Source organism: Heterostelium album (genome assembly GCF_000004825.1).
Source record: "Heterostelium album PN500 unplaced genomic scaffold PPL_contig8, whole genome shotgun sequence".
Taxonomy (NCBI): domain Eukaryota; phylum Evosea; class Eumycetozoa; order Acytosteliales; family Acytosteliaceae; genus Heterostelium; species Heterostelium album.
In genome coordinates this window covers 428076-452542 of record NW_008805085.1, presented here as the reverse complement: position 1 = coordinate 452542, position 24467 = coordinate 428076, and the positions used below count along the sequence as shown (strand labels likewise).

The following is a 24467-nucleotide window of genomic DNA, read 5'->3' as shown; positions in this document are numbered from 1 at the left end:
TCTTTTATGACGATTGCTTGATTGAGGAAGAAAGACCAATTGTTGATATATATAAATATATTAAAGGTGGCTCAACTGGATTTTACAATGCTTGATTGTTTGGGTTGGGATTTTGAGACATATTTGATATTGGGTTGGTTGAGAGACCAGTAATCACAGGACTACACAATGCAATATCATTGAAACATTTGTTCAAATCTGATGTCGAACTATACATTGGCATTGGGGGTTGTTGTTGTTGTTGTTGTTGTTGTTGTTGTTGAGGAATTTCATTTCCAGAGAAATTTAGAGGTAATGGTTCGTTTGATATTTCTGGTAAGAGATCGGCAGCAGAATTATTGAAGATTGGAGTGTATAGTGAATGAGTTGGAATTGGCTGTTTATAATATATTTGGGTTGGGTGTTGTTGAATTTGTTGTTGTTGTGCTTGATTAATGATTCCGCCATTAACTCCGATAATATTTTGTGTCAATAACGAATCTTTAATAAGTTGGGAGCATTCTAATCCATTTGAGGATATAATCGTACTATTATTGACATCAACAGAAGAGGGGTTGGATGCGTTATTATTAGTATTGTTGATGCTGTTGTTGTTATTGTTGTTTGGCTCCAACTCAAGATATGGAACTGGAGTGGACTGTGAAAGATTAACAAGATATGGTTGTTGATGTTGTTGATTGTGGTCTTGTTGTTGTAGTTGTGGTTGCTTAATTGAAGTTGCAGTATCAACAAAGTTAATCTTTGATGATTCAATGAACATTTTGAACTTTGGATCGGTTGCGCTCAATGCCTCGAGTGGATTGGTGAGGGCATTCTGGATGAAGCAGAGTGTGTGCTTTTTGTTTGTTGTTGCTTGACCACCGGTAAAGTCAGAGCATGGCTTATATGTCATTGTGGTGTTTTGTTCAAGTTTTGCCTCAAAAAAGAGTGGAGATCTCTTTATGGTGAAACCAATTTCGATTCGACCGTCCGGCAATTGAACCAACTCCATCAAAGAGATGTCATCAAAAAATATTTCCATCTTTCTCAATGATAGTCCAATGTTGAATACCTCCCACATAAATTTGCGCTCGGTGTAGGAGAATCTTGCAACTAAATCACCACAGAAACTAGATACCTTTTCCCAGGTTCCAATCTTCAAGGAGATAGCAGGTAGATCTGAAAATTTAAAGACTTGTGGTGACGATGGTGATGATGCGCTACTGGATGGATTGTTTTGGAGTGCTACTGTCGGATTAGCCATTGATGATTGTGTATCAACAACTTGAGATTGATTGATATCTTGTTGTTGTTGTTGCTGTTGTTGTTGTTGCTGCTGCTGAAGTTGTTGCTGCAAATTAGATTGATCGATATGTTGTTGGAGTAATTGAGCTTGTGCCGCTGGTGATGGTTGCTGATGCATTAGTGGAATGTTGTTTGCAGAGTTGGAGATTGGTGTTGGAATGGATGGTGCAGACGTTGAAATATTATTTGGTAGGATGGTGCGTGGTGATTTAGTATATATTGGAATTTGAGGATAAGAGTTGCTAGGTGCTCCCAAAGGAATAAATGAGCCATTTGGTTGTGAATTGTTATATACGAGCTCTTTTGGAATATCCCCGGCCATTCCCAACATGTGTGGCGACAAATATGGCGTCAACATACGAGGTGAGTAGAACTGGGATCCACAGAGTGTTGGCGATGTTAAATATGAGTTTGGAATCTTGGCACCGGGGTGCTTCAACTTGATATGCATCTTCAGTGCACCTTCTGTTCCATAGGATTTGCTGCAGGTGGGGATATAGCACTTGAAGGAACGATCGATCTCAGAGGCAGTTCTTCTATGACGTTTCTTTATGTTTGAGTCCATCATGGTTGTCGACTTTCTCCTGCGGCTACCATCGAATGTCTTGTCATCGCTCTGGAAATCCTCGGGTGGTGAAGGAAGAGAGCTGTTGAGTGACGGAGACTGAATGGGAGAGGAGCTACTCGATTGAATCGATGGATCTCTAGGCTTGCTTTCAAACACTTTGATAACCAAATCGTATCGTCTATGACAGTCTTCGGCTTTCTTATTAAGACGCTTTCCAACTTCGATCCAATTGAATCCAAGTGCACCAACCAACTCTATCAAAGCCATTGTGTCCTTTTCATTCCATTCCGGATCTTTCAATAGATTATCACATTGATCTGTATGTAAATATGATTCCTAAAAGATATTTATACATATATTTTTTCAATAAATTGTTATCGATTGATATGATTCTAAAAGATTACTTACATCATTATGATCAATGAAAGAACTTTCACCAGAGTTTTGTAAATAGAAATCATTTGGTAGAATTGATTCATTGTTGTCTAGGTTTAGAACGTTTTGGTTGTCAAAAGTTGTTTCATTGGTAAGATTAACATTTCCGTTGAATGAAAATATGGACTCATTGCTAATTGGATATGAGTTCATAGTTGATGAAAAATTAACTATTCCTTGTGTAGATACAATATTCATTATCCCTTTTAGTCAAAGTAAAAAAGTTAATAAAAATTAATTAATATATAAATATATTAAAATCAAAAAAAAAAAAAACATATATTCTATTGATTAATTAAATTACTAAAAGATATCAACTACCAATGAAAAAAAAAATAATAGTAATTATATAATTAAATATTATTTGAATTTATGTATATATAGTAAAAAATAGTAGATAGATATCAATACGAATAATAATAAAAAAGACAACAATCTGTTTATTTGACGAAGTGGAGTGTCAAAAATAAAATAACAAACCAAAAATGGTTGGTGGTGAAAATGAAAATCTTTGAGATTAGATGGTTAGTGAGAGTATGAGTGAAGATGAAGTGCAAAATTTGAGTTTTTAGTGTTTTTGTGATAAAAAAAAACTAATTTATCTTGTTTGTAAGAAAATATGATGCTGAATGATCACTATTCTTTAGTTAGGATCACAACAGAGAGACAATTATTATTGCTATTATTTAGATATAGATAGAATATAAATAGTTTCCAAATTTGTCTTTTGGTTGAATGAAAGGTTAGATTTACAAGGAAACAGGATATTAGTTTGACAAAATTGTATGTTTTTTTTTTTGGTATTAATATAATTGCAAACAACTAATTTGTGTTGGTTTATCCAATTTGTTACAAAACAATTTGATACTCAAAACTATTATTATTCAAAATTTATATATATTTTTTGAATCATTGAATTATTATTATTATTTAATTAATTATTTGTATTTAGTTTTTTTTTTTTTTTTTTTTTTTAATTAAATATCCATTCTATACTACCGTTTGGTGGTAGAAGTAAATAGAAGTGTGTGTGTGTGTGTGTGTATATGGGTGTGGTGAATGGTGGTAGAAATGTCATATGAATTGGTGTGGTTAGTTTTACGGGTTTGGGAAGAAGTGTTGTGTTTAGGAGGGTGTGTGTGAGGGAGAGTGGAAAATGAAAAACACTCAGAGTGAATGCCAGTGGAAGGTATATAAAGTAAAGTTTGATGTTGAAATATATTGCTATTGGTGAATCCAAAGCGTGACTCTGCTTTGGTAATATTAGAGATTGGAATTGGCATTGTTTTTTTATATATTATTATTTTGAAACTCTGTTTGTTACCCGTTGAAATTCAATTAAAAGAACAATTCAGAGTAGTTGGTTTTGTGCAATGAGTGAGTGTGAGAGATTTGAAAACTATGGATTACTAATAGATAGATAAAATATAGTATTGGTTAAAATACCCGTTGAAAACTAAAGTATTTTGGTTGGCTGTAATGTTGTAGGTTAATTAGTTCCAAAATAAAATTAAAAAGAAGAGGAAGTGAAAGATGACTTCAAACTTGGAGAAGGTAAATAAACAGCTTGAGCTCAAGTAAGTGGTGGGTGAGCTTTGTGTGTTGCATTAGAGTTGTAAGTCAGATTGTTATCAAAATATAAAACCAATGGTTTATAACAACAACAACAATAATAATAACAATGTAATCTATGTTTAAAAAATGTTGTAGAGATTGTATTGGTAGTGTAGCAGTGTGCTGAGTGAATGGCAGATGTATAATGATATGATAGTAGTTACAGTAACTCTAAAGTACATACCTGTTTGTATTTTTTTTGTAGTTGGATATTAATTGTGGAATGTTTGTTTGTTTGTTTGTTGTTGGGTTGGAACCTATTATATATAACTAACTAACTGACTCAAAACAAACACTCTCACAGCTTTAGTACTATTATGATTATTATATTATTATAATTGAATTGCTAAACAAACGAATCCTTATATTTATCTTACTACTTTTTTTTCAAATATATCGTATTATATAAATATATATATATATATAAATATGGTTGTACTTTAAATTACTATTACTTGTTTGGTTATTATTGAACGCCACAATAAATATCTTTGTTAACTAATGTTCTAAATTTATTAAAATGAAATCAATATTAATATTGCTCCTTATCTTTTTATTTGAAAGTTTGGTTGTTGTTGAGTATTGAAAGAAAGAAGGTTCAAATTGAATGACCCTTATATTTAAATATAGTTTTTGTTGGAGGTCGTATGGACAATATATATAGTGTAAGTCGGAAAACAATATTGTAGTAGTTATCTGAGTGTGAGAATGATAGTTAGAGTGCAGCAAAGATGTCATTGAAATATTATTAAAGGTAGGCTGTGGTGTTGAACAAGAAGTTAGTGAAAAGATGGGTCATTTTCTATAGCGTGTGAATCTTGTGTGAGGTGTGGGTGGTTGTTCAATGTGTTTTATGAATTTTTTTGATTCATATTATTATTATTTTGAAAAATAGAGACCGATAATATACACAATCACCATGTCCAACAATATCTACTGATATATAAGTAGGAGTTGTGGTGGTTAAAAAAAAATAGCACATAAAAAAAAAAAAATCTTTTGAAATATATTTTATCTGTGAATTTCACACACACACAAAAAACAATTAGACAGAATATGAATATTCTTGTCGAATTATTTAAAAAAACACAAGAAAAGAAATTCTCTGTTTTTTAATTTTGAAAAATACTTGTTGTTCGTTAAAAATACAATGATGTATCATTAAGTAAAATAATAGTATAAGTTTTGTATACAAGAATAAATTTTTTGAAAAAAAAACAAAAAAAATAAAAAACTATTACAACAAAAAAAAAGGTAATATATATAGATCTACTAAGATTTAAAATACATAAGATATAAGATAAGATGAGATTACATGGTATGAATAGATTATTTTAAAATTTTAATATGAGATCACTTGATATATATCAAAGTCGACATGATATATAATGACAATGAATTTGTTAAATAAAAAAAAAAACAAATAATTTTTTTTTAAAAAACAACAATGATAAATGATGATATTATTTAATTTTTGTTTGTTGTATAGTACTAATTTATATATTATTATTATTTACATTACATTTATTTTTTTTTTTGATGGATTTTTATTTCTTAAAATTATAACAATATCATAGTTTTACAATATTCGAATGGCTTTTTTTGTTTTAAAAGTGATAATATAGTTTGATGTTTTGCAAATTAATCACTGACGTATTTAAGTGAAAAATCGTGAGGTGTGGACTGTTTTGGTAATATTGGAAAAAAAAAAAATTATTTAAATTTTGATAGAAATAAAAAAATAAATAAAAATAACTATAATTACATAAACAAGAAGAGATATTGAAATGAATTTCAGTGTTAGGTATTTTGGTTTCCTGGATTGGAAACCATCAATTAATTAATCTCTCTATAAATAAATAAATAAATATATTTTTATAATATTTTAAAATAAAATTTAAATTTTGAGAGTGCAATCAACTGGTTGGGTAGCAGATATTGATAATAAATTATTGCGGAGGAGAAAGAAGAAGATGATATTATTTTTGTTGCTAATGAAGATTTATGTTATGATGACGATGATGATGATGTTGATGAAGGAAAAAATAATTACTAAATTTATGTTAGAACATTAAAATAAATAATATAAAAATTAAATAAATTAAGAAATATGATTAAGTTTGAAAACAACAGCAACAATAAAACAATTAAAACACTCAATTGAGAATCTTAGTGTATCAGTGATGATGAGGTAAGGAAGGGAATTAGAAGAGAGAAGAGTCATGAATAATAGGTGTAGTAATATTACTTGTCAATCAATCTTTCAATCAATCAAACAATCAGACAAAACAAAACTAAACCAAATCAAACCAACAACAACAACAATTCTATGTTTGATGTTGATACTGGTAATGGTAATGATAGTATTGATTCTGGTATATATTTGTTTTTGTTTTGACGTTTGTGGTGATATCGATAGTCATGCATTTATGGACAGTAAATTGGTGAAGTGTACATAAGCGTATATAGTAAATATTTAATCCTAGGAGTACAACAATAACCCTCTAAAATATTATAAAGTGAGGAGTAGTTGATTTTGATTGATGGTTATTATTAATTATTGCTATTAACGAATATTAGCAATAACAACAACCACATCAACAACATTGTTGTTATTCATTCATTAAAACTGATATCTCTCTTCAATCGAGAATATGGTGGGTGGTAAGAGTTGATAAGGTGTCCAACACGATACTAGGGAAAGATAATAGTATCAGTGTTGGTGGGTGGTGAATGGTGGTGGTAGTGGGTATGTAATTGTTGACATTGATGTACATATATATATAAGTGCTGTTTTTCTGGAATTGAAATTGACTTTTAACCAAAAATGAACAAAAATAAACAATATTAAAGTTGGATGTGAAAGAATAGAGAATATCAAAAAAAGTTAGATCACATCTAACTAGGGTACTAGATAATATTTCCTTATTATTATTATTATAATGATTTGGATGTGGTGGTGTGTCGCATGCTACTGCTTGCTGAACTACAGTGACGATAGATATTGATTGATTGATAGATATACAGATGTATAGATAGATATATAGATTGATTGATTTGATTGATTTGATTGATCAACGTGGGGCTTTTGGATTCACATAAGAGTGATTTTATTGATGATTGAAATGACAAAACAATAATTACTAAATAATAAATCATCAAAACAATATATATGATTAAAAATAGATTTAGCTATCCATATTCGACCATTATGGTCGATAACACTAACAATAAATATAAGTGTTTTGGTTGGTGGTAGAATGTTTGAATGATCAATTTGAAGTGTGCTTATATTATTTATTTGTATGTGTGTGTGTGCGCTTAAATTATATTCGAAAAAATCCGAATTAATTTATTACAAAGGTGAGTGTGATGAAAAAAAAAAAATGTACATTTTGAGAAGATTCGTATATACATATAGGGATAAATATTTAATTGTTTTTTTAAAAAATAAATATCCAGAATTATGATTATTGCCAATAGTAAACGAATCATTAAAAAACCACTACTTGTTGAAAAGTGAAAACTAGGTAGCTATTTGTTTCTTTTGAGTTGTTGATTGAATTCAAAGTGATTAACCGATGAATGGATATATTGTAGTGAAAATCACTTACAAACAAAATCAAAAATATAAAAAAAAAAAAAATCATAAATAAAAAAAAATCATAATAAAAAAAAACCAAGTTTAAGTGTTGTTTGGTTATTGCTTTTTTCCAATTTTAATTCGTTGTTAACAAACATTGTGTGATGTTGATAAGTGGGTGGTGGAATTAGCAGTTATACTTATAGAGGTAACGAAGATTATTTTTGATCAACAAACTATTACTATTATTATTATTTTTAAAATGATCTATCATGTCTACAACTATATAGCAGTAACTTTTCAATTTTGTGTCATATTAATATTCTGCTTCTTATTTGTTGTATTAAATAGTGTATATTGGTATATATGATCCTTCAAATACGGATATACAGTGCTTATTTTTCTCAATTCGAAAATATGTATTATATGTATTGGAAAAATTAGCAATGATTGTGGTGAGATATTGTATTAAAGAGTGTGATAACTGATCTCAAACACTTGTGTGACGTGCGACATATCAGTCATTTCATATATTACCAAAAATAAAATCTTATTTTTTTTTGTTTTGATTAGTATATGTTCTCCAGTGGAAACATGTAATAAAAAAAAAGGGAACAAGTAATCAAATATTAATTGATTACTGGCATAAATTGTTCATTCCCCTGGATATATAAATGGTGTATTAATGAATTATTATTGGTTAAAAAAAATAAATGTAATACAAATACTTCGAAATCAACAGACATTACTTTGTTTGTATAAATTGGTATGGATATGCCTTTTTGCTATTGAAGTGATGTGAAAATATTATTGGAATGATAACATGAATAATAATGTTAAAAATAGGTATAAAAAAATATACAAAAATTAAAATTGTACAATATTTGAATATTATGAATTTCAGAACAAGAACAGAACGAATAAATGATAATCAACAATGTTTTCCAATGAAGTGACAGAGAGACCAATGCATTTCATCGGACCTCGTATAAATAAATAAAAAAAAATTGTTAACAACATTGTCATATTTTTAGGCTCTGACTCTTCATCATCCTGAAAAATCATTGTGTTGTGTACAAAGAAAGTAAAGAACTGACATAATTACACAAATAAAGTGAAACCGCTAAAAAGAAAAAACAAGAAAAAAAAAAAGGGAATATTCCAAAAAATTCTGCTTTTTTAACCAAATAAAGTCAAAAAAAGATACAATGTTTTTTCATTGAACCTTTTGGGATCTTCAATTTTTTTTGATTGGATGGTTTAAATTGAAAAAAGAAAATACTATGATGTGATGGTTGTGGGAAATGATACTGAAGTACTATTATAACATACCAAAAATTAGTTAATTTATGCCTAGTGAATAAAAAAAAATTCTAAATATTATTAGTTGTTGTAATTTTATAAATATAATTAACTTTTATTAAATATAAATAGTCATCGATAAAATGTTTGTTTGAAAACTTCGTTTTGTTGAATTGTAGAATGTAGAAAATATGTTTGGAGATCACAATTTTAATTTTTGAATCAAAATTAAATTAGTTGTAAATTTGATCACTAGTTTTTAGGTTGTTTCTTTTTACAGGAATGGTAATATTTTCTTAATCAACAACCTGAAAGCCCCAAGGCATTAAAAAAATAAAAAATAAAAAAATTTAAGGTGTCATCATTATGGACACAATACCACCAAGAATATCTATTGAAATGAAATCAATTTTGAGATGTGTTTGATGATTTCAAGTTTCCATTTAGAATGGTTTGGAGTGGGTTCCAGTGTGGTGAGAAACTGGAAATTTGCAAAAAGATATTTTAAAGTGTAGATAATGTTGGTTAAAAAGGACAAAAGACGAAAGTTTAGATTGAAAAAAATTACAATAAATTGCATAGGAACAAAAAACACTATATTTTCATCTACTACAAAAAGATGTCTACAACCCCGGAGCTAGATGCAACCCAGACATCATTATAACAACATTATGTGTATAACAAAAAAAAAAAAGAAAACTTTTTAGCATTTAAAAAAAATTTGCAGTTTTCAACGCCAAGAGTTAAATAATTGGTGTGTTGATGAATTTGTGAATAATGTTGGAAACTCATTGGATAAAGAAAAAGAAGTTGCAGGTTAATTTTTTAAAAAAAAATTGAATATATTTAAATATTCTATGTATATGAGGTATTTAATCAGGTATGATAATGGTGATTTGTTTAAATTTTGAAACCACCTTGAACCACAACGAGATCAAGGGAATCACCAAAAAAGGAAAAAAAATCAGTGGATGTTACAAATTTTGATGAAACTGAGAATGAAAAATGAATTTGATTGGATCGTTTTCAATAAAAACTTTTTTTTTTTGTATTTAAATGCCAATCGATTCAATATGTCAATTGAAATCATCTTACTTACAGTAGTTCCTAATTAATGTGGGTTGAATTTTATATTATTGTATTATGATTTTTACCTTTAAAATATGTATATCAATACCTATGATAAGAATAAAATGAAAACATTGATTAAACTTAGGATATATGGATCGAATGATATTGGAGATTAAATACAATAAAGATATAAAAATAGTTTTTGATAGAATGTGTCTACTATAAATTAATGGGCTATTGAACTACCTATTCCTAAAATAACTATAAAAAAGTTGTAGAAAGAGATAAATGAAATGTTAACGAATATGTCAACGAAAAGTAAATTCAATACTATAAGAGGAGTTTTGTTGATGCGATTCAAACCCAACTTTAATTTGAAAAAAATAAAAATTTAAATGATTTTTTTTAAAAATTAATAGTTTGGTTTTTATGATTTTTTTGTTGTGGTAAAGAGACGATACCTTCGGATGGGATCAGCAATTTGGTTGGGTAGTCCTACAAATGAATAGTATGTGTGGGTTGTGTATTGATTGATCAATCCGTAAGGTTTGTTTGATTGATGTGTTTATTAGCAAGAATAAAATGTTCACCACCATCACAAATTAAAAACTCGAATAGCCTAAACAATCATCTGATGGATCCCAGTGTCAAAAAAAAAAACAAAAAAAAAAACAAACTCATTAATAGTGTTGTTGCAATATTGTTGCGCTTTGGGGGTAGGTGACACATTTATAGAGGTGCTAAAATGCTTTGTGGTGTTGTTGAAAATAAAGCCTTTAAAATGCTGGTTCCTGTTGTTGTTTACTGAGGGTTGTTGTTTTTGCTGAATTCGCTTACAACACCCACCTAATCTACTCTTTTTAATTTGTTTTGTAGTTGACGATGATTTGTTGATGTAAAGGTTCAACGATTAGTCCCGTTAGCTTTCCGAATAGCCATCCTTTTTTTAAGACGACTCGAGAACTACAAAATATACAATATATAACATGTTTGCAAAACAATTACTATGATGGTGATGAAGATGTGGGTTAAAAGTCAAACTTTCAATCCAAGGTGGGTGCCGACAAATATCATATTAAAAGCAAAAACAATAAATAAAAAAATTCAAAAAACTAAAAACCTACAAAAATATTGCTTTTGTTTTTTGATTTTTTTGTGATCATCGGAATTGTGGCAAAAAAAAAAACCAAAAATAAAATTTCATCTATTCAAATGAAAAACAATGCCCATCAGGGCATTATATACTATAAAAAAACAAAGTGGTGCGCAAATTAATATTTTCTTAGATCCTTGGTTTAATGGCGCCCAAGATCACAATTCTCACAAACAATTGTATTTATTGTGAATTTTGTCTAGTTAGATAGATTTGAGAAAACTCACCACGTTCGTAACTTTGAGCATTGAAAAAGTGGTTCCTGAGTTATTATTATGGTGTTCATTGGAAATACTACCCACACAATAATAACAATCCCAAAAACTATGGGTTTCGAAAACTCTTAAAAAAAGTTTTTTTAAAAGTAAATAGAAACTTTATTTGAAAATTCCGACCTCATATTCATAACTAACTTTTTGATATGATAATGACCACTTTCGTTGACCACATCGATGACTGAAAAAAAAAAAAAAAAAAACAAAAAACTCAACTAAACTCCGTAATTTTGTATCCGATCCAAAACAAATCATATTGTAAAAATAAGTGAAAAAATACCTCTTTTAGTATTTTGTTACCAGGGACGGAGGGAGAGCAAACAAAGATGATTACAAAAAACCAGCACTTGGTAATTTTATATTTACCAAATAAAAAAAAAAAAGTAGATCCACAATTTGGTGTTAAAATAAAGTGTTGGTAGATGATAATTAATATATAATCAAGATAAATATAATAAAGATCTTTGTTTGTTTTATTAATTATCGGGTGATTAAATTGAACCATGTTTATTCAAAAAAAAAAAAATACAAAAAGAATACAATTTTTTTTGTTGAATGTAATCAAACAAAAGAAATCGTTGGCGTGGTTTTTGCACTAATTCCATGTTCAGTCCAGTTGGTGTATGAGAATGATCATAATTCTGGTAATTCCCACTTCATAACCTGCCAAGAATCAATTGAATCCAATTTAGGTACGATTGTGTTATTGTATGTTTTAATTCCGTAGAATCTCCTATGATCTTTAATTTTAGTACACCTATCTATTATGTATCATGCTACACAACTGAAATGTTCATGTTCAGCATGTTCATGTTCATGTTCATGTTCATCACCAACAACTCAATTCATTTAATTTAAATTTTGTTTAAATTTAACAATTTATTTAATGATAAACATGAGCATCATCATTTCTTCTTTATCAGTTTTTTTTTTTTTATTTGGCCGGGGCAGGAGTTGGTCTGCATGAGGTGTTGAATACCATGTTCTTCATAACTTGTGACATAATACCTTGAAGTTGTTCAATTGTTACCTTTGAGCTATTGTTGGTGTGTTGTTGTAAAAATAAAATAATATTAATATCTTTAACAAATACCAAATTGGTTTTTGATTATATTTAACTATTTACCTGTCTCTTGTAATTCTATCGAGTTGACTTTCTTCTTTCTTCTTATCGTGGAAAAGAAGTGACTTGGAGTTGGATACTTGTGACTCGGCTTGCTCTAGTTTCTCACTGAGATCACCGATTTGACCAGTAATATAATCACGATTCTAAATAGGTAGATAATGGTGTGTTTTAAATAGATGATTAATAAATGAACAATATATAAAAGTGAATTGATTTTAAAACCTACAGCGAATATTGGTGATGACGATAATGTGTTGACCCAATATTTATTCCATAGTTTATCCAACAACTGTGAGTCTAAAGATGATTTGAAGTATGAGATTTCGAGTGGGTAGTATCTAATTGATTAATAATAGTTACGAAAAAGAACAATTAGTGTCAATGGTTATTAAATATAACTAACAATCTCATCAACAACAACAACAACAACAATACATACTGTTTACAATGTACACCGAAATCCTCAATCTTTGAGATTGGAATAGTTTGGTACTCGGATGGACCTTCATTGGGTGGCTTGTATCCTTGTGGATATGTTCTGAATGCACCAATCTCGACTTTACCTGCAGAGATAGTACGTGTTGGATCAATCTATATACAAATGATTGTTTGAAAAGATATAAAACATGTATGTATATTAGTATTATTATTATTATTATAGTTATTATCATAATGATGATGAAGATGATGATGATGATGATATAGGTATGTGTGATTAGTACTTACAACAATACCCAACCATGGTTCACTGTATTGTTGATTAACCATTTGAGTGCTAACGTCGATACCGGACAACCAACAACCATAACCCGGATGAGAGTGATACCAACCGAGGGCATTCTCAAGACGACCGGTCTTCTTGATGAGATCGAGATACTCGACCATGTATTCGTATGCTTCTGCCTGTGCATTGACTCTTGTCTCTGTACCTTCGACTGGCAAAGCAAAAGAGTCCATGATAATCATGGTGTGTGCCTCAACCTTTCCCATCAAAAGACCCATAACCTCTAACTTTCCACCGGATCTAGCGTGCATAACCATCTTTAACAATGCAATAGCTGAAATCTTTACACTCTTGAAATAATGTGGACTAATGATAATAATAATAATAACAAAAATAATAATTAGAAACATGTGTTAATAACAAATATTTATATATATAATTAGTTATTAACAAATATTTAATAATATTGATTTGTTATTACTATTAATATTTAATAACATACTCTTTTGCCCATGGTTTTGCTTTTAAGAAATCTTGATATTGTGATGGATCGTATTTAAAGATAGAGTCATGTTCAACAGATTGAATGTTGTTTTCAACCTCGAATCTCTTGAGTGCGTCTGTTGCTGATTGTGACATTATTTTTTATATCAAATCTACAACTATATATATGTGAGAATGAATAGAATACAACAAGAAATAACAAAAGATAATAATATAATATAAATTCAAAATAATAATAAAAAGATGTTGATCATCAAACTTTTTTTTTTTTTTTTCTCAAATTTCTTAAAAAATTTTTAATTAAAATTTTTTTATAAATTATTTTTGTTTTTTCTTTAAAAAAAAAAAAATCTTGTTTCATAGTTATAATCATTTGAGATATGTTATTTATATCAATGAAAAGCAATAGAATAGATATAACTATTATATAGTTATTTATAACTATAAACACATATATTTCAATTATTTTAAAATGTTTTTTATTTTTTTTTAATTTTTTTATTTTTATGTTTGACTCTGCTGTGCTGATGAGATCAAAACAAGCATATGTGTTTTAATTTTTTGAACATCACACCATTCATTAAAATTCATTTAATTTTGTCAAAATACATTGATTTGATTTGAATTGAATTGAATCGAATTGATTTGAATTGATATGATGGAAAGCCATAGATCTTCAAACAACAACAATAATAATAATAATAGTGGTGCTATTGTCACCAATAGAAATAAATATAACGGTAGTAATAATAGTAACAATAGTAGTGGCAATAGTAGTAATAATAGTAATGTTGGTAAATCAAAACAACAACAAGATCAAGATAAACAAGATCAGTTACAACAACAACAATTAGCATTATATAAATTCTCAGAGTTACCAGCATCGTATTTCATATGTTTGATCATCAGATTTCTTGTTGGAATATCATCGACTGGCTATATACATCCAGATGAATACTTTCAATCACCAGAGATTACATCGACCTCTCTCTTTCACATTAAAACATTGATACCATGGGAATTTGATCCATTGAATCCATGTAGATCAATTATTATACCGTATGTCTTTATATTTCATAACCTTACAATGACCATTAATTGTTGATTCTAACAAATACACTTACATACATACAACAATCTTTATCATCAAGTATTTTAAATACAGGTATACCATTTTTATTATTATCAAATTTACAGAATTTACTTAGATTTATTGGTTTTCAAGGTAATAGATCTCTTTTTAATCTTTAATAAACATCAACAACAACGACAACAACGACAACAACACTTTCTCAACAAATAGATTCAAAATTAATCTCTATATTTTTCTATCTTAATTATTATTATTATCAGGATCAATTGTAAATGGTTATACATTATTGATATTCCCAAGGTTTTTCGCAGTGTGTTCCTCATTTTTATTGGATTACTATACGATTCTGATATGTAAAAAGTTTAATTTGTCGATTTCCAAAGCTTTGTCGGTTCTATCGTCGTGCTGGCTCATAATTATATTCCATTCACGAACATTCTCAAACACTACGGAGTCGCTGGTTGTTGCTACTCTCCTGACTATAGTGGTGCTCTACGACGTGCCGAAGCGCTCGAGTCCCAGACGTCTACCAACAGTGGCGTGGAAGGACTTTCTCATTGGAGTGTTGGTGGCGTTTGGATTGTTTGCACGATTCACATTCCTTTTCTTTGCTGCACCGATTGGCATCTACTTTATCTATCAGCTGCACCACAAGCTGTCGGTTGGCATACGTCTGCTGCTGAAGGTGGCGACAGTCGCCACCGGATTCATTGTCGCCACAGTACTCTTTGTGATAGTCGATTCCATTTACTTTGGATATCTACACGTAAACATAAAAGAATTCGATAATCCAGCAGAGTTGTTCACTGCACTCTACAATCCAATGCCTGGCGATGATTCACCACTCACTTTCAATGGCAGTCTGACATTCACACCGATGAACAGTTTCCTCTATAATCTCGATCCAAAGAACCTTGCTCTCCACGGAATACATAATCGTTTGACTCACTTGGTCGTTAATTTCCCGATAATGGTAGGACCATTAGTCATCATATTGTTTTTGGAAGTTATTCAAGTGGGAACAGCATTGTTTTCCACCAATAGTCATCATCATACTCATCACCACCACCACCACCATCACCACAAGTCCAACTCTAATCAAAATCAGTCAAATGCAGTAGCCGATATTCTACCACTGAAAACCAGAGCATTACTTCTATCGGTTATTGTGTTTGGTTTGTTCCTCCTCTCGATGGCACCACACCAAGAAGCAAGGTTCTTGCTACCCTTGTTTTTCCCATTGGCCATACTTTCGTACCGCTACTTTTACTTGCCAAGTTTCTCGTCAAAGTGTCTAGCCAGCTCGTGGATATTGTTCAATATGTGTATTACTATATTCTTTGGATTCTTGCATCAAGGTGGAGTAGTACCATCGCTCATCTACCTCCAGAAGCATCTCGTCGTCAACAATGACATCAGCTCGCTGACGCATTCCGTTCTGCACTCACAGGCACAACAACCACAAGATCTGCCAGTCAGTGTAATTTACTTTAAGACATACATGCCACCCGAACATCTCATGACGATTCCACTCAATTCAACACGATCGATCAGCGTCATCGATCCACGAGGTGATCTCGATAGTCTTACACAGATCATGAGCACACTTCACAACTCTGAAATACTCATCCTCTCATCACAGAAAAAGATACTCTACCAGCAATATAAAGGTAAAACCTGTCAACTTATCGAATCGTTTTGGCCTCATCTCTCAACCGAGAATCCACCAGACACCATCGATGAAATGAGGTTATATTTATTTTCATGTCATGATTGGAGTGAATAAAAACATTTAAATTAAAATAAAATGAATCATCTATCTGATCAGTTGAAATAAAATAATTTTAATCAAATTCTTTTGTCTCATGGATAGAACCTAACCTTTTAATTTTGAATTGTTCATTAATATAACAGATAGAGTTTTAATGATGAATTTATATCACCATCTAATAAGATGGCAACTAACTAATTAAAGAATTCAATTTGTGAATGTAGTTGAATGATAGTGAATGAAAATAAGTAATAAAAGTAAAAAAAGTATTTTATCATATGATTATTTATACAGTTGAAACATTTTTAGTTTTGAATTTAATATTACAAAAAAAAAATAAAAGTTTAAGCTATTAGACTACCTTGAACTAACGGTTCTAATATCAAAATTTGCACCTCTTAAATTTACACCAATTAAATTTGCTTTGTGAAGATTGGCACCTCTGAGATTTGTATCTTCGAGATTGGCACCAGCCAAATCAGCACCACGGAAATTACAATTCTCTAAATTGGCACCTTTGAAATTTGCAACTCTTAAATTGGCACCACTAAAGTTTGCTTCCTCTAAAATTGCATTCTTGAAATTACAACTCTCCAGAGTTGCTCTTTGTCCACCTCTATCTTCAAAATTCGTTCCCTAATAATAAATATCAAATTAATATTAATATTTTAAATTCCAAAACATGTACTACTCTCGCTCTCTCGCTCTCTCTCTCTCTATACATACTTTTAATATACAATGTTCAAGATTAGCACCTGATAGATTAGCACCTCTTAATGATGCACCACATAGATTAGCATAGGAGAGGTCGGCCTCTTGCAGCAGTGCATTGTCGAGATTGCACTTTGAAAGATTGGTTTCTCTAAAGTTTGTCATTTTGAAGTTGATGTTACGGAGGTCGAGCTTCGAGAGGTCGACTCCCGAGAGATTCAGTCCTTGACAACGAAGACTAGAGTTGGACGACGACGTCAGCAGTATCGATATGACATCCTTTCTTGTGAATACGTCGGTTTGCATCTTGCGTTCGACCATCGCAGACAGTCTATCGAGCATTCCTGTGATATTGAAGAAGCGTGCCTCGAGATAGACACCCTCCACGTTGACACCGTCATCGATAATCAAGTTACCACATCGCAAAAAGTTGATGATCGGTGCGAAATACTCTGGTGAACGATCGATCAGATAGTTTCCATTGATATCTCTAGTGGAATCCCAGCTTTCGCCAAACATCTTTGCCAACATGCTGTCTTTGTCTTTGAGTAGTGTAGATCGCGTAGTCGAGAAGATACGTCCGCCAACATTGAGTGTCACCCAATCCGAAGCATCATAATCGAGTGTAGTCGATCGAATTCTTGAAACACCTGCACTAGTTGTAGTTGACACGTTATCATGATATAAAAATGTAGGTATAGTATTATTATTGTTGTTGTTGTTGCTGTTGTTATTATTATTGTTATTGCTGGTGTTGCTGACTATTGGGCTAAGAGTGTTGGTAAGTTCACCTGGTTTTATAAAAGATTCTCCACATGAAGCGAACAACACCTCTTTCGGCACCAACAAGTCGATCTCATCGATCTCACCACCGTCTTCATTATAGATTCTGGTGACTGGTATCAACAGCTTTTTAGAAACAATCTTTAGAAATTCACTCCATTTCTTGGGAATACTGATAGCTTTGCCACCCAATCTCTTTCCATTCGGAAAGACTGTAACACGTTTCCTGCTTAGTGCTGAACTACTACCATTACTACTTCCACTATTACTACTAATTTCACTCATAACTTTGAATGATATAAATATAAATATATATGTAAAATATTATTATTATGAAATACTAGTTTATTTTTAATCAATTTAAATATTGATGAAAAAAAAAAATGATAATTTGTAAAAAAATTATGTGTGTTTAAAAATAAATAAAAAAAATGAAAGAATGCAAATTTTTGTCAACAAAAAACTTTCAAATCAAAAAATTCCTTTAAAAAATAGATCTATTTTTGTATTTTTTGATCATTTAGTTTTTGTTAAATCTTGATTGAAAAAAAAAGATATCTTTTTTTTCTTTGAACTTTTTTATCTGTTTTTTGTTTACAAAAAATCTTTTAACTAAAAAGAGTTATATATAGCTTTATTTTAACATCAAGTAAAGGTAACTAAAAATGTTTTGATAGCACCTGGGCAAATAAAAACGATTCCTTCAAAAATGGGAAAGCAATCTTGGATGGGTAGAGCCGGTGGTGTTTGATCTCCTGTTAGAGTTTTCGAATAGTCGCAATTCATATTCAAACAGTTTGATTTCCTAGCATTTGCAGCTTTTATTAAATATATATTAGAAAAAAAAGGTTCGAATTCAATAGAATTATACTTACAACCATAACCACTTATGCTAACTTCTTGAATACTTTTGACTTCTATCGCTCTAAAGAATGAAGTTAGATCGAAATAGCAAGTGTCTGTAAGGTTTGGTGAACTGTTGTATAATGTTAGGTGGAGTGTATCGTTTCGGATCCTTTTGAGTGTGAGCAGCTGAATATCGGTATTCTGGAAGTCTGAAATTGGTGGTTTCCAGTCTGGCTCTGTTCCAGCCTGTAGGAAATAGGAGTTGGTATCGAAAACCTCAACAGCATTTAGGAAATCTCTTGAGCGTCTCCAGTAGTTCTTAAAGATTTGAGTTTGGTTATCGAATCTACATCGATGCTGAATCACCGCTTTTGAATCATCAATGGGAGGTTCTCCCAAGCCTTTGTTATCGTCATACTCTGAATTCCTATGCAATGCAAACTCCATAAATCCTACATCCAATCCAGAAACACCTTTACTTCTATCACTATAACACTAGAGTTTGATTTGTTAATACTAATAATAATAATAACAAGTTATTACATACAACAAATGAAGTTATGTTATCAAAGATTGTGGATGAAGTGACAGAAGGATAGAAAAACTTTTGTGGCATTTGAGTTAGTTTGTTGTTGGTAATGCTTCGCTGGACGTACGATAAACCATCATCGGAATAGAGATTTGTGTTGTTAATGTTGGTTTCAAACCTGACCATCTTGTCGACATTCCGTGGTACTGTCAGTTCATAAGTAAAATCGATATTTAGATCAAACTCTTGGTCACCAGAAGTAAAGAATCTAGATGTTACATTGGCATCAAAACGATTGGAACGGTATTCTATTGTATTCCAACCAATAATCAATTGGGATGTAGCGTTAATATCATTCACTTCAATACCCGGTCCCCAAGGCTTAAATATGTATGCACCATTGTTAAACGCACCAAGATAGTTTATAATCTTCAAAATAATTTTTAAATTAGTAAGTAAATGGTAGATGTTCAATTTATTAAATCTTACTTTTTGATTCAATTCAACCCTTTGATTATTATTTGATTTTATTAAAATATAATCAAGTAGCTTGGTTGATTCATTAAAAGCCACTTCATATTGACTAACACCAAAATCTTTGTTTCAAAAATTAGATAAGAGATCTCAAAATTCATAATTATTGTTTACTTACATGGTCCTCTTGTATTTTGGAAAATCTTATAGTTGGAAAAAGGTGAAGGTAATAAGATTGACTTTAGATATACACTCTTTGTGGAGAATGGTCTCATATTTATAAAGAATTCCAAAATATAATAATGGTTTAAAGAGTCATATACACAGTCGAGCTGTAGCACCTTCAAACTAGTGTTTGTAATGGTAAATGGACAGAAATCTCGGTATAATGCATTTACCTTGAGGGTTACAATTTGCTTTTTGGTCCAACCAGTAGGATTCAACAGTACCAACCTTCTATATCTAGTTTCCAAAATATTATGGTTAATTGTGGTATTGGTAACTCTCTCTACAGTATTTCCTGTTGAATATTTTATGAAATCTCTCAGCAAAGTTGTTGTTTGGTTGTTGGCATAGTCAATTCTTTTCTGATAGTCTAATAGCACATCTTGTCTACAGGTTCCAGTGATTGCATCATGATGCATTAAATAAGTAGTATTCTAAAAAATAAGCAGTAAACAATCTATGTATAAATATTAAAACTATTTTTTATAAAATTTAAATACTCTTATAATATCAGATAACATGTTCATATCTCCACCTTTGTCCAATCTCATTGCTATTAAAGTTTGTACTCCCATAGTCTGTCGAATAGTATAACTTATACTCCTTTTCAAATTTGGCTTTGAGGTATAGTATCCCTATAGAAAAAAGTGAATTCATTAAATTAGATTTTCTTAATTGAATTGTACTAATAATATAAATATTACCACCCAATATGATTCATCAAGTTGAGAATAATACATAAAATCTTGTTCGTAGTATAATTTTATCTTTGCTTTCTCCTTGTTCAAAATGTAATATTGCTTGGAATCAGTAATGTAATCAGAAACAGTACTATACCTAGCATTAAATTTGGTTGATAAAATTGGATCCGAGTTTATAATATCTAAAAAGATAATGTTTTAAAATTAGATTTTTTCTTTAAAAAATATTTACATGAAGATATATACTCATTAGGTCATCTATTTTAGAAAAAGAGTTTTTAGGGACATTAAATGTGAAATCACCACCTACAACCATAAAGATATTGTTTGTATTGGTATTTGGAATTTTATCTTCAATAGTTTTCAATGCAACGGTCAAAAATTGTGAAATATTGATAGGTGAAAATGAATCAAGTGGAGCCATCCAAGTAGGAGGCCAAGTATAACTATCTTGTAAAATAGTAACAAAAAGTTCGGAACTATTTTTGCCATTGGGTCTCCAGAGAAAATTGATATCCCTATTCAACTTTAATCTCTCCCTTAAACCTTCACCGATTCTGTGTAGAACAAGATTGGTACTCTTACTATAGGCTTCCATGATTGAACCCTTTTTAGTATATCCAAATGGATCAATTTGCCATGCTCTAGATTTTTTATTTATTTTTAATTTGGTATTTTTTAATAAATTTAAAATAATACTTACGTATCTGGTAAATAATTTTCACCGAAATTGTCAACAATAAATTTGTATCCAACTTCAATATTAAAAAGGAAACCTTCTGATGATGTGCATCCTTCATCAGCCTGAACAAAACCACCTCCTACAAACTCTATTCTACGTGATAAAACTAATGATTTGAATTGTGCTTTCCAATCTGCTGTAGCATCATTATTCCAGTATCTTTCAAGATAACCTCTATTTATAAAATTAAAAAGACAAAGAAAATAGAACTTTAAAATAATAGTACATACATTTCTGCCCAAACAAATTTTCTTTTTTCATTGTTTATTAATTCAGGAACAATACCTTGTAAAATACTTTTTACACATATTTTATAATAAGCCTATATAAACAAATTAGAAATCACCAAAAAAAAAATAACAAATTATTTTGGAATATTGATACATACATCAATAGTTCTTAACCAGCCAGCATCAAGATGTGAATGACATATAAAATGTATATTGTAATTTGTTTTGTTAACATATAGAGTGGGATTTAATTCATAGTCAATGAAAATATTGTTGTCTCCATTCTTTACAATCATTGAATGATTTATTCCAAAATAATAAAAAAATAAAATAAAAATAGAAATCAAGATAAATTTCATTTTTATAAATTTTATTTAAAGATAAAATATTAACAAAGCAAGATAAACACAAAACATAATATATGATCATTGTTGCAAGTTTGAAGTTGAAAGATTTTAATATAAACAATTCATAAAATAACAAAAAAACAAAAATGTAGTCAAAACTTTCATCTTATCTGAATAATTAGTACATTTACAGATTGGTAGTTCATTTAATAAAGGGAACACTACAATGTTATTTACGGCATTTTAACATCTAACTTTGAGAACAAACATCTAATGAACTCGATGGATACAGATAAATTAATTCAAAAAAGGAACCATCAATCGGCACAGTGGTATGCTTGCGACAATGATCCTATGAATATTTGATAAATGTTTTATCGGGTTATACTATCAAATGAAAAAAAACTTGTGTGTGATAAGAGTAAAAAATAATAATAACTGGATATTAGTGATTAATTGAATTGTGGTGGTAATAATTTATTATTTTGGGCGATAATGACAATATATTTGGTAAAAGAATGATGCTCATGAACATACAAAAAAAAATAACAAAAATCATCAATGGTTGAACTAATATAAAAAAATCCAAATTTAGAATGGTTTACAGAGATCTTGGAAGATTAGAAACTACATATAATTAAATGTATTTTATATAAGTTTGATAAAAATAATAAAACAAATTGATTAATATTTATTCGTTGAACTCAAAAGTTAAAAAAAAAAAAAAATCAAATAAAAAAAATCTAAATAAAAAGCAAAATAAAAAAATAAAATTTTGTTCCTATGTGTTGGAAAATTAATGCAGAGGGGTTTTTTTTTTTGTCGTTGGAAAATTCCCACTAACTTTATAGTGTTTTTTGGCCTTGTTTATTTAAAAAAAAATTCATTTTTGTTTTAAACTTATTTTGTAACTTTACAAATAATATTGCTAATAATATTATTAGATCAGTAACAGTTAAATTAAAGAAATGGAAAGCAATGAAAGTGTTGTAAAGAGAAAGTCGGTAACTAACACCTCCAACACCACCACTACAGAGTCTGTCGACGAAAGCTGTTCCAATGTAAAGAAACAAGCAGTCTATAAAAAACGTACAGATACCTTCTTTTTGAAAACATTTAGAGGAATCATTGGATTTTCATGGGCAATTATAATCACTTGTAAGTATTTATTTATAGATAGTAGATAGATAGATAGTATACTTTATTTTATTTTTATGATTCTAATATTAGGGAAAAAAGAGAACAAAAAAAAACTGATTGATTAATTTATTAATTTGATTGAATTTGGATATTATTAAATACAGCTGTTATGTGGGTGGTATTACCATTTATTGTTATATTGAAACCGATTTTAAAGGCTTTGGGTAGCAAGCGTTGGTTACGTGACAGTCCTCTCGATGTATTGAGCAGAGTCTGGGCAAGAGTTATTCTCTGGGTGGTCAATGTCAATGTTATTATCGAGGATGATCACTATGTCAAGCAATGCAATACAAAGTCAACGATTTTAATGTACAGTCACGCTTCGAATATCGATCCAATCATTCTGATGGGCTACACTCCGATCACTACACGTTTCATCTTCAAGAAGGAACTCCTCTTTTTCGTTCCATATATCTTCTACCTGGCCTATATTATCGGACATATTCCAATCAATCGTAAGAAGCGTCAGTCTGCATTCGAATCGATCAACATTGCAGCTGCCAACGTCAAAGATAACAAGCTTTGTGTTGTCATCAGTCCTGAGGGTACTAGATCTGCTGACGGCATTCTACAGCCATTCAAAAAAGGACCATTCCACATGGCCATTCAATCAAAGGCTGTCATCGCACCAGTATGTCTATTTGGTAATCATGAACTATGGCCAACCAAAGATTTATTACCAAACAATGGAACTGTTCAGTAACTATTATTTTTATTTCTTTTATTTCTAAACAAACTTACTAATCAATCAACCAACCATTCAATCAATAGTGTTAGATATTTACCACCATTTGAAATTGGACCAAACGATAATGTAGATTCACTTTTAGAAAAAACAAGATCATTGATGCACGAAGCACTCGTCAATCCACCAAAGAATTTCGAACCACTAAAATCAGGACCACAATTTAATCACTCTCTAATCTTCTTTTCAGGTCTTCTAATTATAACTAGCGCATTTTTAAGATACTTTGGTTATTTCTAAAAAAAAAAAGAAAACCAATCTAAATCCATCCACCAATCCAATATATATATCCTCCACTACATTACATATATAATTTAAATCTAGAGCTAATAAATATTAAAGATAATCAAAAAAAAAAAAAAAAAAAAACATTAAAAATTTAATTAAAATCCAATTTTTTTTTTTTGTTTTTTTTTTTTGTGAAGTTAATT

At 30.0% G+C, this 24467-nt stretch overlaps 7 protein-coding genes across 7 annotated transcripts; 3 read left to right on the top strand and 4 right to left on the bottom strand.

The window, feature by feature from the left end:
• Positions 1–82: 82 nt before the first annotated feature.
• Positions 83–2440, bottom strand: PPL_03824 (SANT/Myb-like DNA-binding domain-containing protein; the record flags this gene model as incomplete). The annotated part of the gene is made up of 2 exons (XM_020574742.1): positions 83–2188; positions 2261–2440. 2 exons carry the CDS (start codon positions 2438–2440, stop codon positions 83–85), a joined length of 2286 nt encoding a protein of 761 aa, XP_020435156.1.
• An 8277-nt stretch (positions 2441–10717) lies between these two features.
• On the bottom strand, positions 10718–13774 carry CSN5 (Mov34/MPN/PAD-1 family protein; the record flags this gene model as incomplete). Its single annotated transcript, XM_020574741.1, has 9 exons — positions 10718–10820; positions 11424–11466; positions 12068–12124; positions 12294–12322; positions 12412–12554; positions 12638–12749; positions 12851–13002; positions 13138–13501; positions 13638–13774. 9 exons carry the CDS (start codon positions 13772–13774, stop codon positions 10718–10720), a joined length of 1140 nt encoding a protein of 379 aa, XP_020435155.1.
• A 523-nt stretch (positions 13775–14297) lies between these two features.
• PPL_03822 (uncharacterized protein) lies at positions 14298–15089 on the top strand (the record flags this gene model as incomplete). The annotated part of the gene is made up of 2 exons (XM_020574740.1): positions 14298–14698; positions 14993–15089. 2 exons carry the CDS (start codon positions 14298–14300, stop codon positions 15087–15089), a joined length of 498 nt encoding a protein of 165 aa, XP_020435154.1.
• Positions 15090–15224: 135 nt separating this feature from the next.
• PPL_03821 (uncharacterized protein) lies at positions 15225–15359 on the bottom strand (the record flags this gene model as incomplete). Its single annotated transcript, XM_020574739.1, has 1 exon — positions 15225–15359. The coding sequence occupies one exon, from the start codon at positions 15357–15359 to the stop codon at positions 15225–15227; it is 135 nt and encodes a 44-aa protein (XP_020435153.1).
• A 196-nt stretch (positions 15360–15555) lies between these two features.
• PPL_03820 (uncharacterized protein) lies at positions 15556–16518 on the top strand (the record flags this gene model as incomplete). The annotated part of the gene is made up of 2 exons (XM_020574738.1): positions 15556–15962; positions 16152–16518. The coding sequence occupies 2 exons, from the start codon at positions 15556–15558 to the stop codon at positions 16516–16518; spliced, it is 774 nt and encodes a 257-aa protein (XP_020435152.1).
• Positions 16519–16576: 58 nt separating this feature from the next.
• Positions 16577–22040, bottom strand: kctd9 (BTB/POZ domain-containing protein; the record flags this gene model as incomplete). Its single annotated transcript, XM_020574737.1, has 13 exons — positions 16577–16613; positions 16865–17139; positions 17230–18284; positions 18873–19338; positions 19391–19753; positions 19862–19968; positions 20025–20505; positions 20572–20706; positions 20776–20954; positions 21019–21416; positions 21476–21688; positions 21745–21836; positions 21903–22040. 13 exons carry the CDS (start codon positions 22038–22040, stop codon positions 16577–16579), a joined length of 3939 nt encoding a protein of 1312 aa, XP_020435151.1.
• A 1019-nt stretch (positions 22041–23059) lies between these two features.
• PPL_03818 (lysophospholipid acyltransferase family protein) lies at positions 23060–24276 on the top strand (the record flags this gene model as incomplete). Its single annotated transcript, XM_020574736.1, has 3 exons — positions 23060–23249; positions 23396–23990; positions 24063–24276. The coding sequence occupies 3 exons, from the start codon at positions 23060–23062 to the stop codon at positions 24274–24276; spliced, it is 999 nt and encodes a 332-aa protein (XP_020435150.1).
• Positions 24277–24467: the final 191 nt, after the last annotated feature.